Source organism: Erinaceus europaeus, chromosome 3 (genome assembly GCF_950295315.1).
Source record: "Erinaceus europaeus chromosome 3, mEriEur2.1, whole genome shotgun sequence".
Classification (NCBI taxonomy): domain Eukaryota; kingdom Metazoa; phylum Chordata; class Mammalia; order Eulipotyphla; family Erinaceidae; genus Erinaceus; species Erinaceus europaeus.
The window spans coordinates 21,018,586-21,031,420 of NC_080164.1; the positions used below are offsets into that span (position 1 = coordinate 21,018,586).

A 12,835-nucleotide genomic window follows, 5' to 3' on the forward strand; every position below is an offset into this window, starting at 1 on the left:
AGCCTCTGGGATTGATGATGGGGAGCCCTAACCTCAGGGTCATTATTCTCACACTTGCAGTCCTAGAGTCCTCTGTCTTAAATGTCAGCATATATTTTAAAGATCAGAATCATGCAAGCCTATATTCAAATTCCCTTCACATTCGTATGTTCTCTGTCCTCTTCCAAGATATGTATTCATTAGACAGATTTATCCAGTAGACCTTTTTTCTTAACTTATAAGAAAAGTATGTCATAGGAAACCAATTTCATGTATTACTGATTTAAGTTAATATGTTGCTTTTCTCCTGGTATTCTAAAGTCTTACCTCTGATACAAGCAGAGACTTTGTCCTTTCCTCAAGGAGATTCATATGCCATTGAGTTGTGAGGGGGCAAAGAAAGATGTACTTTTCTAGCTTCCTAGATATCAAACTATATAGCCTCAAGAATGCCAATAGAATTTGTAAAATATTTATTTATTGATTGATTAGACACAAAAAGCAATTGAGAGGGAAGCAGGAGTTAGACGCACCTGCAGCCAGCTTCACCACTTGTGAAATTTCGTGGGGACCAGGGGCTTGAATCTGGGTCCTTGCACACGTGAGTGCTTAACCAGGTGTGCTACTACCTGACACCAAGAATGCCAGTGAGCTCAAGGAATTGTTTAAAGGATTAAAAACATGACTTTCTATCCTTATTAACTTGGTGATTTTCACATTTCTTTATAAACTACAAGCCATTTTTGCATTGTAGGGTTTAAGACTACATGATTGATTACTGGCCGGACTGGGGCTGTCGGTTTAAGCTTGAACAGCAAACTACTCTATAGAACCCTTTGAATCAGAAGAGCAAAACTTTAAAAGCTTTTTGATGTCGTGGTTACTTTAAGAGGGCTTCAGCAGGATTTGAGAAGGACCTAATGGCTGAAAGTCTGGTGTCCAAGAGAAGACAGACTAAAGGAAACAGAAAAGAATTAAAATCTGAAAATCCGATGGTATAGAGAGACAGAATGTAAACTTGTTTTCTAAATCCTCAATACTAGACTAAGGCAGTTTAGAGCTTCTGAGAAAGACAGTCTAGAGCTTCAGTGAGGAAGGCATAGAAATGAACATAATTGATTACTCTGTTGGACATTGTAGTTTATGTAATTTAGTATTCTCCAAAAACCGTTCAGAATGGAAAATACAAATTATACACCAAATTAAGTAAAGAAATGGTAACGAAGACATATTTTGTTCATAAGTGAAGATACATATATATTCATATATGTTAAAAGATGTGCTTACTGCATAGTATATATTTGACTTTTATAGTTAAAATGCTAAACATAGTTGAGTCCCAGAGAACAATATTGAGGATAATACCTACTGCATATCGTTATAAGTTTGAATATGTATTGTGAAGGACCCAGCGACACTCAGCAGGCTGGCCTTAGTGCTCAGAAGGACAAGAACTTGGAACAGGAGCTGATGGTTGAAGGGGAGGTCAGGAGGGAACCTACAGTGAGTGAGGCCTTTGGCGCCCCCTCCCCCACTATATATTGGAAGCTGATTGACTTCAAAAACTAAAATACCATCCAGAAATGTTAATGATCAGATAGCCATATTTTTTTCATATTTAGGGTGTATAATACTTAAATTTGGGTATTGGAATATCAAGAGTATAAAAAGCCATTTAGTAAAATGATAGATTTGTTTATGGTTGTAAATGCCAAAATATACACTAAAGAATGGGAGCTTTGGCAGCTGTTTAATGATTACAAAGTAACAGGAGAAAAGTTGATGACTGACTCACTGTTACTTAGCTGTACTAGTGTGCCGATGCCCGTGCATTTTCATGTGCACAGAGCCTACAAAATATACATGATAAAAACTTAGTCTGTTTTTTCTCCTTTAGTCTGTCTTTTTTGAGGTTATGAATGCCCCACCTAATTGTGTATTTTAATGTCTAAAATAGTCAACATTACATGATATAGCTGGATATTTTTTTTTAATGTAAAATAGTATCTATATCTTAAGACCATCTTGCAAAACTTGCCTGTTTGCCAAACAGAGAAAACAGACTGATGTTGTTACAGACAGTTCAAGTTGGGCTGAATTACTGTTTTTAAAGTTAGTTCAGCAATATAACTACAATTTTGAAAAAGTATCTGCTAGTTCAAAGGTGTTTTAGGTACCATAGTTAAGTTTAAACTTGGGATTTTCAAACTGTCTCTAGGACTTTGTGAGAACTATGGGAGGTCGAGGCACAGAATTTTGGTGATGGGTATGATATGAAACTATACCCTGCAACCCAGTAATCTTGTAACCTGTTATTACTCGCATAAAAAATAAAAAGAAATATGACCTAAACTTCTAGGAAGTTGACTCAGTGAGTAGACTGCAAATAATCTAGAGGGCTTAGATTCTTTTTTTAAAAAAAATTTATTTATAAAAAGGAAACATTGACTAAACCATAGGACAAGAGGGGTACAACTTCATGCAATTCCCACCACCAGAACTCTGTATCACATCCCCTCCCCTGATAGCTTTCCTAGTCTTTAACCCTCTGGGAGTATGGACCCAAGGTCCTTGTGGGATGCAGAAGGTGGAAGGTCTGGCTTCTGTAATTGCTTCCCCGCTGAACATGGGTGTTGATAGGTCGATCCATACTCCCAGTTTGCTTCTCTCTTTCCCTAGTGGGGAAGGGCTGTGGGGAAGTGAAGCTCCAGGACACATTGGTGAGGTTGTCTGTCCAGGGAAGTCTGGTCGGCATCATGCTAGCATCTGAAACCTGGTGGTTGAAAAGAGAGTTCACATACAAAGCCAAACAAATTGTGGACCTAAAGGCTGAAATAGTACAGATGAAGAGTTGGGGGCGGGGGTGGTCCTCCATTTTGTAAATAGCTAGTAGATATATTTTATATTCCAAAGGACCTGTGGCTATACTAGTTTTCTTTTTCTTTTTTCCCCTGAGCCTGAAATCTGATATGCCAGTGGATTCAAGTTATTGTCTGGGGAGATGATGTCATGGTTGGAAAAAGGACCAGAAAGCTGGATCAGGGAAGAGAGTAGCTCCCAAATATGGGAAAGGGGTATAAATATTGTTGACTATAAACCCTATCGGTTTGATGTGATCTGGGGCCCATATTCAGCTTAGGAGCCTATGTGACCTTTGCATCCCAGTAGATCTGAGCTCACATTCTGTGGTCATGAGTAGGAAGATTCCAGGCTTCCCCAATATCGACCCATCTTCGTCAGGTGTAGCATAGAGTATGTTGTCCATCCTCCCTTTGGAGGATGGAACATTCTCTACTGTCGTTGATCCAAGTTGAGGGCAAGGTCCTATGGGGCCCACAAAAAGGTCTATTGTGTTGTTCCTGATAGAAATTACCAGTAACAATGTAGAGAGGGATTTATTCAAGGTCTAGAGGGCTTAGATTCTATCCACATGTGACAGAACAGTGCTGGACAACCCCCTCTCCCACTCATCATAGAATAAAAATACATACATCATACAAACAAACTTGGGTTTGCAGTCCAAAGAGAATGTCTTATAATCTTCTGGTAAGTACTGAAGTCAGCTTACTTATATGCACTTTCAAGTTGGTATAGTTCATTGTAACCTTACATGTAGACTATCTTCATATTAATGTTGGTTGTAATTTTTTTCTTAATTTTGGAAGTAATTTATGTTAATTTGAAATTGTGAAACAGAAAGCAGTGTGAAAATTACTGTGCTCTCACTGCCCGTCAGTATTTTGATTCATTACTTTCAAGTTGTTTGATCGTATGCATACACACAAACACATGTCTAAGAAAAAAAATATATTAATTGAATATATATATTGAATATATATTAATATATATATTAATTGAAGCAAAATTGGGAAATTAGCACCACACTGTTTGGGTACTTATATATTATAGTCAGTTTTTTCTGAAAATGTGTTTTTAAGGTTAGATTTTTTTCATATTGTGATGGTTTATTAGAGTTGTCCAGAAAAAGAAAACTAGTTGGGGGGAGAGAGAAAGAAAGACAGCCAGACAGAGTAGAGAGTGAGGTCAGGAGAGATCTCAAGGGCTTGGATTATATGATTATAGGGTCTTATCTCAAGACAGAAATCTGCAGGGTAGGTTAGCAGACTGCAGACTCAGGGAAGGATTTTCCAGTGTAATTTCAAAGTCAGTCCTTTGGCAAATTCTTGATTGAGGTGGCTAATCTTTTTCTAGCAAAGCCTTTCACTTTTGGATAGGGTAATCTGCTTTACTCAGACTTCAACTGGATTTAAATTTTTCATCACCTTATACTTGCAGGAACATCTAGAATAATGTTGGGATAATGTTGGGATAATATCTGGGTGGTGTGGCTTAGCCAACTGAGCCATGTTTCCTGACATGAAAAAGAAAGCTTTGCTAGGTTTTAATAATTATTGGATGCTGTTAAACACTGTTGTGTATAAAATTTCATCTAAGTTTTGGGGAGATAGAATAATGGTTATGGAAACAAACTCTCAAGCCTGAGGCACCAAAGGCCCCAGGTTCAAACCCCAGCACCACCATAAGCCAGAGCTGAGCAGTGCTCTAGTAAAAATAAATAAATAAATAAAAAGTAAAATAAAATTACATATTATTTTACTTATTTATTTTTACATATATATTTCATGTAATCAATATATTATGCCTGCATTTTATGTGCAAAGGCTATATTATGAAGCATACAATCCAAGAGGCATTTAGAAAAATACTACAAAAAATAAACATAAGGGGGGGTCTCGAAGCGCATATGGCACAAAGTGCAAGGATTGGCTTAAGGATCCCAGTTCGAGCCCCGAGCTTCCCACCTGTAGGGGGGTTGCTTCACAAGCATTGAAGCAGGTCTGCAGGTGTCTTCTCTCTTTCTCTCCCCCTCTCTGTCTTCCCTTTCTCTCTGGATTTCTCTCTGTCCTATCCAACAACAACAGCAATGACAGCAACAACAACAAAATAATAAACAACAAGGGCAACAAAAGGGGAAAAAATAGCCTCCAGGAGCAGTGGATTCATAGTGCAGGCACCGAGCCCTAGCGATAACCCTAGAGGCAAATAATAATAATAAAATAAAGCAAAAGAAAACAAAAAATAAACATAAGGAGAAAGAGTAATAGAAGATGAGGGAGTATAAACCATCTCCATACAAAACAGAGAAATCCTTTTACTTTGCTATTTGAGAAAAGAGATCAAATGAATGAAATGGACAAAGAGTGGGGGGGGGGGAAGTGAGTGAAGGGACAGGACCGCACATATCCTGAGCTGGGAACTAGGAGCCCACCTGGCTGCGGTGAGGAAGTGAAGTAGGACTGGGGGGAAATCTGCATCTCTGCTCTCTCTGCCTCTTAATGATTTCTCCCTTGCCACACCAGTGAAGCATTTGGACCTGGCCAACAGAGTTCGCTTTAGTGCCCCCTCTGTGATGAACTGGAAGAGTGAGCTAAAGTAGTCAGTCAACTCTCTACTCACCTTTGCCTTGGATTTCTCTGCAAGACCCAGAGAACCTTGCTTGGTAGTACCACACCCAGATGGTCTCAAGTGAATGTGAGGAGAGCATTTACTTTTCATGTTAAGGGCCTTTCTTTTTGCTTTGTTGGAGATCTGTGGATATTTAGTCTTTGACTTAGATCCTCAATTATAAAATATGTGACTTTTTAATTAGCGTGTTCTTTGGTGTGATTTCTTTCTTTCTTTTTTTTGGGGGGTGGAAGACATTCACTTTTTTTTTCTTCAAAGTTTTATGGACTCTGTAATCTTAACGTTACTTCTAGGAGTGTTGTGGATTTGTAGAAAAATATTTTATTTTAGTGAGAGAGAAAGAGATAGATCAAAGCACAGCTCAGCTTTGGTTTATGCTGGGGTTAAGGGCAGTTCTATTTGTATATATACAGGTTTTTTATTTTTAATTCCCTTTCTTTGTGAATTGGAAGAATCTGTAAATTTCAGGATGCAGCTGAGCACTGCAGGTTCTAACATCTGCTGTCATCAGAAAGTATTTCACGATCTAAGTAGTTGAGGCCAGATTTCTCAAGATTTGACTTTTCATAAATTTGCTGGATAATGGGCTTGGTTCTTCTTGGAACTGGCAGTGTTGCCTCATGGAATGGAAACAGAAGTGTTTGCCGACAACTGGAACTTGACTCTGTAACCATAGCCAGCCTGACCCTGTTCAGATGCTTGTCTGTGATGTGTTCACTGTGCCCCTTCTGTTGTGGCGTGGTTTGGGTCAGTGATGTCAGCCAGCTCTGTGCCTGGGTGAGGCAGACTCTTCACTATGCACCAAAGCCTTAAATTATTGGGTTAAAAAGTATTAATCTGATATATTTGCAAATTGCTTGTTATTACTTCTAGATATATAAATCCATATTATTATTTTTTTACATTTGGTTTACTAATGCCTTATGTTTTAGAATTCAAATTTTATTATGTAAGTATTATTTTATGAAAATTTGAGTAAATATTTATTTTTATTTGTTTTCACTGTACATCAACTACTTTATGAAATCTAAAATGTTTAGACACTTGAAAATTAATTATGGAGACTTACTTCAAAGTCTAATGTAAAATCACATATACCTTATAAAATATTTAGTAAGTAGCTCTAGAATCTTTATTATGGACAAAGTGTCCATGTCTTCATTTGTCCCAGTGTGCTTTGTTCAGTGATTATAGAATAAGCTGCTACATAGATTTGTTTTAATTAAAACAATTTCACACATATCTTTACCTCACATATCATTTCCTTTGTTTTATATTTTCTAATAGTCTCTTGTTTTATCTCAGAAAACAGCAAGGCTCGAAGTAATGAATTTGCTGAAAAAAATTCCCTTAAGAAATATGAGTATGTCTTACATCCGAGAACAACAGGCTTCACTTTTGTAGTGGATCGTCTAAGAGAAGGTAAGCACCCTTCTCAATTTGTTTTATTTTTATGTAAGTTACAAACTTGCTAAACTTTACATGTGTCTTTCTAGAATTTACAAAGCATTTCTTTATATTTTCTCTCAAGAAATAAGATAGCATCTCTATTACTAGTCCCCATGCACTAAATTTTTTTTACTGTATATTCTTTAGAAATATATCTTTATAAGAGTAAAAACAAAACTTTGAGACTTCCCTTCTAGGGAATAGACAATGGTACATGCAGGTACACACAGAAAGACTGTCATTTTATCTATAACTGTTTCTTAGAGCAGCAAGACTATCTGGAAAGTATCTTTATACTTGGACTATAGTTCTTTATAACTTAAGAAAATATTTTTATATTCATTGTTCTTCTCACTTCAAGAAATAGTTCTGGTTGGTAGGGAGGCAAATGTGGTTACCTCCGTTTTCTACCCAAAGAGAAACTGACACCATGGCTATGTGTAGCTTTCCAGGGGTGAGGCCCAGAACTTCAGTCTTCTTCCTAGTTCATAGTTCACACTACTGCCTCACACTTTTCCAGATCCCTGGCTATCGAAGGGGTCATGGGAACGAGGGGAATCTCATTGATGATATCACACCCACTGGGTTATTTACATCTTGATATCCTTTTTTTTTTTTTTTTTCAAAATACCAAGTTATCCATTTCACTGTAACTGCAATCTGTTATATCCATATACATATGTACAAATAACACATGGATATCTACATGGAAAATCACCCTGCAGCATATCAAAACGTTATGTTAAATTTGCAAGAATAACTCAAAGTCCAGAGTCAGCTAACAGAAGGAAAATCCCTTTTGTATGTTACTGATTCTAGCAGCACTGTTGTATAATGGTGACGTGTGGGCCATATCATCACCATCATCTTGTAGTTGCTGCATTGTCATAAAACCTTGACATAAATCCACTCATGCCTAATATCAGAGGCCTTGAAATGTAAGAAAAGATACAAAGTCTTGGTGTCTTTCGTAGTGTGATCACTGTTGACTGTTGTTCATTCAGGCTTTGTTGTGTCTGATGAGCCCTGCCAAGGGGAAGCATCTTGCAACTATGTTACCATGATCTTAAAGAAAGCAAAGTTAGGACAGCCTGGCATCAACATAGCAAACAGGAAATGCCCTAGTTTTCTGGACTTGCATTTGGGATTCTATGACAGTAGTTAATGTGATGGGGACCTATGGGTTTCATGGCTGCCGTGTTTATAGTTGAGTGCCTGCTTCCCCACAGAGGTTTCTGGAAGCTGGAGGCACACCTGTTTGTGATGTGGGCTAGAGAAGCACCAGGCCTTAAAGTGCTGATGCTGTTTTTACAGTGAGATCACTCCTGGCACCATATAACTTAGACATGCCCTTCTAGCTCAACAGCATTTTTTTGTATGTGGCACTGGGATCTCCTACATATGTAATTTCACTCCCGAAGCCAACGTCTTATTATTTTTGCTTCCAATAGAGACACACAGAGAGGAAGGCATCACAGCATTGGAGTTTGTCCCAGTACCAGGCTCTCCCGTGTGGTACTAGAGCTTAAACTTGGGCTGTGCATTTATTTGCCAAGGCATGTGGCCTGTTGGGTGGGCTATCCCTTGGTCCCAGTCAATGCTCTTTTTCCTCATACAGCTTGGCATTTTGTGATGTTTAATGACATCATGGAACACAGCCATCTGCTGGGTTTCTCCGCTAACACAACTGCTACTGGAACATATCTGCTAATAAAGATCTTCCTAAATGTAGAAGGGATAATTGAGAGGTCACTTTATAGTGGGCAAGGCTGCATCGATAGGACTTTCTCTTCTGAAATCCGGAAAACGTTTCTGTAGTGAACTAATTTACTAGACCATTGAAGAATGCTTATTACTTAATCATTACTCAGTAACCAGTCAACAGCTACACTATGTGATTTTTCTCACTAGAACTGTCAAGTGACCCCCCATTACTCAGTAAAAAAAAAAAATCAGATGATCCTATTTGCTTTAGTGAGAAAAGTAGAATATAGGGAGTCGGGCAGTAGCGCAGCAGGTTAAGCGCAGGTGGCGCAAAGCACAAGGACTGGCATAAGGATCCTGGTTCGAGCCCCCGGCTCTCCACCTGAAGGGGACTCACTTTACAGGCAGTGAAGCAGGACTGCAGATGTCTATCTTTCTCTCCCCCTCTCTGTCTTCCCCCTTTCTCTCCATTTCTCTTTGTCCTACCCTTCAACAATGACATCAATAACAACAATAACTACAACATTAAAAAAAAGACATTGAAAAAAAACTTAAAAAAAAAGAAAAGTAGAATATTAGAATATAACCTGTGCATCCTAATAGTAGTGCAAATAAGAAATCTGATGATAATTATAATAATAACCGCAGCAAAGGTTTATTGAACATTTACAAGTACCAGGCAGTGATGTGAAGTGTTTTAATCCTCACAGTTAATCCTCACAACAGCCAGCCTGGTAGTTACCATTACTAACATTTAATCCATAGGGTAAAACTAAAGCAGAAATCGAAGTATGGAATTTCAGTTATTGGAATGCGATTGTCTCACTGCTTAGGCAGCTCTCACTCCTATAACTGGGTGCCTTCTGAATTTACAGCATAATTTCAGTTTAAGTTTCCACACTGTAAAGCACCTTCACTCCAGTAGTGAGCTGGATGGCTTTTAAAGAAGATTTTTTAATAAAAGAAATACAGAGGCTAGCTGGGTCCTAGAGGGTGTGGAGGTACCCATCCAGGCAGGGCCTGAGCCCCGTCAACTCAGGCCACTTTGGGTGTTCTGTCAACAGAAGAGAGTTTGTCAAGGATCACGGGGAAAGAGGATCTTTGAGGTTGTCTTGTCTAGTCGCCCCTTTTAGAAAAGGAATTTAAAGCTTAGAATGGTCCAGCACAACCCTCCAGTCTTGAATCCCGTAAGATCTGCTTTTGATATAAAATTATGTGAAGAAGCAACTTGTTTTATAATAACCATTATAGATAATGATTCTAATGAAATTCTAGAAGCCACTATTAAAACAACTTACAGCCATGTGAAGTCACATGACTGCACACATATCCGTTACTGGAATCTGCTAGACAAACAATCTAAACCTTTTCAGGGATGTATAATGTCCTGCAAAGAGTTACTCAAAACAATAAAAGTGGACAGTTCTTTTCTATCATCTGAGAACAAGCTTGGTGTCTCAGCTACTTTTCACTTCACTATGTTACACTAAAAGTTATCTGTCATGGATGGCTTATACAGACATCTAATCACAGAACCTTGCAACACTTGATGACAGTAGTAGATGAGTTTAGTTCTAAATTAACCCAGACATAAAAAGGGAGTTGATAATTTAGACAGACTTTTACATGAATTATTTTTTTTTTATATTTTATTTATCTTAATGAGAAATATACAGAGAGAGAGACTAGAGCACTGCTTAGCTTTGGCTGTGGTGATGCTGGGGATTAAACCTGGGACCTCAGTGCCTCAGCCATGAGAGTGTTTGCTATATAACTATAGATTACTATATAGCTATAGTAAATTATCATATAATTTAAAACTTTTAGCATATTGCACCAAAAATTAGCTTATATCTGCCTCTGGTGGTTTATTGTTTAATAATGATACCTCTATCCTTCCTCAGCTACTGTGATTTGAAAGTCAGCTGAGTTGTAACCTTGCAATAATTACTTTCACCAGCAGGCAGCACAAATATGTACTTTGGAAAGAAGGGGAAATAAGGCTGAAGTAGTTGGGGGTAGTGGCCTGGCACTTTTGTTTCTTTGAGGGTATGCCTTTTTAAAGATATGAACTTGAAAAGTTTACAGTCTTCATGGATCTAAGAAGAATACACATGAAAAAGCTAACAGCAGTGTGAGGTAATAATTATAAAGTTTACAGTACATCGTACACAAATAAGCTGCGTAACTACAGGATTGTACGATTAGAGAGGTATCATTAAAATAGATAAGACTTCTTCAAGAAGCTGAATTTCCTCTTGGTCCTTAGAGGTGCTGTTATCTGGATGAGCTGGAAACACTCAGATGGCTGAGGACAGTAAAGAATGTAAGACAGAGTGGCCAGGTGGTGGAGCACCTGGTTTATTGCACATGTTACAATGTGCAAGGACCCAGGTTCGAGCCCCTAGTCCCCGCCTGCAGGGGGAAAGTTTTGCAAGTGGTCAAGCAAGGATGCTGTTGTCTGTCTTTCTCTCACTATTTCCTACTATCCTCTCAATTTCTGGCTGTCTCTATGCAATAAATAAGGATAATTAAAAAATTACAAAAACAAATAATGTAAGGCAGGACACAGAGCCTGAGCCAGTGGAGAGCTGGGCAGGCAGCTGGGCAAAGTCAACATCTAAAGTTTGGACTTGAGATATTTTTTTAATTCAAAGTAAAAAAAAAAATCCATATTCCAATCCATGTTTAGTTCATATGTTTAAATTCTAAATATGAAGGAACGGAAGACCATCTTTCTACTTACCTGAAAGACAGAGGGCTTACTAAAGAATAAATCCCCATGAGGTGATTTCCTGCAGCACACCAGCTCAGAGCTTGCCCACGTTTGCTCAGGGAGAGAACCATGGACTCAACACCCAGATCACACACCTAGGGGCTGCCCTATCGCCTGCCCACCTCCCCCATTATGCTCTGTGGTAGTTATTTGCTCTGAGAATGCTTCATAATAAATAAGAAATAACACATCAGTCAAACAGTTCAGCCTTAAACAGTAATGTTCCATCGTTTTAATTTCCTGTTATTATTAGTATTATTGTTTATTGCACAGGGCATGACCAGTGCTTCCTTTCCTTTCTTGCCTATAGTGATTCTGTATGGATGTGTGTGTGCGTGTGTGTGTGTGTGCCTGTGCGTGTGTGTGTGTTGGGGGGGGAACCACAAGATGGCCAGCAGGGGGCGCCACTCTCTGTGACTCATTGCCTTCAGCTTGGTTGGGGAGCTTCTCCCAGGACTACGTTTTGATGATTGTTTGGGGGAGGTAGGACAGGGAAGAAAGGTAGACAAGCTATTGAAATATTGGTGTATCATATGCCACGCACTCTGACCTTTCTGATGCTGGGGACTGTTTATGAAATAGGAAGACCTTTCTGTTATGCTCGAGAAATGTAATTGTACAGTACATCTTTGACATTTCCCAGAATATTTTTGAGACCTTTTCCATTTCCCCAAATTTGCAAATATCTTTGTAGCACAGCAGTTGACTCTCCTTTGAGGCCTTTTTTTTTTTTTTTTTTTTTTTTTGCAAAGAACAAAGCTTTTGTGGATTTATAGAGAAAGAACATAATGAAACCTAAATGAGGTTTATATACTGACCCATGGTTGCTCACAAATCAGCTAAGTGACTTGTTCTTTCACCTCATAAAGCAGAAAAGATTCAAACTTCTATCAGCAGAATCACAGATAAGCTCATGTCAACAACCTTTGGGGTCACCAGTGCTGGATCCTTGTATGCCATTGTGTTACTTCAGACCACAAATGACCCTGGTAACTGGTTTCCCTGCTCCTTTTAAACCCCCCTGCTACCACCACCACGTCTGCGCCCCCCATGTCTCTCTCTCATAGCCAAAGACCTGAGGTATATTGTGTTTAAAGAAGAAAGAATTGATGACATCTTTACTAAAGAGTGAGAGAAGTGCTTATGCCATACCTATCATCTAACATGCATTAAATAGCTATCCTGTGCCAGGCACTGAGCTGCTGACATGTTTCTTTACCTTGTCCTTCTAGTAGAGTAGGCTAGGAAGGTCTTTAAAATGCAGACATTAAGGTCCAGGCTCAGACCTGATGAATCAGAGTCTGAAAATGGGGTCCTGAACTCATCCCTTAATTCTCTTAACTACTCTCAGTAGTAATTTGCACACTGACTAACTTTAGCAACTTTTGTCCTGTGTCGCATGACTGCTAAGTTGCTGTACCAGGATGTAAAAGTAGGTCT

The 12,835-nt window shown here is 38.7% G+C and overlaps 1 protein-coding gene across 3 annotated transcripts in view; it reads left to right on the forward strand.

Moving 5' to 3' along the window:
• LCLAT1 (lysocardiolipin acyltransferase 1) overlaps positions 1 to 12,835 on the forward strand; it is a 157,505-nt gene that overhangs the window by 96,100 nt on the left and 48,570 nt on the right. For all 3 annotated transcript variants that reach the window (XM_060186816.1, XM_060186817.1, XM_007523889.3), the window contains one exon: positions 6,772 to 6,888. In XM_060186816.1, coding sequence (XP_060042799.1) covers positions 6,772 to 6,888 — 117 coding nt within the window. The remainder of the gene's footprint in view (positions 1 to 6,771; positions 6,889 to 12,835) is intronic.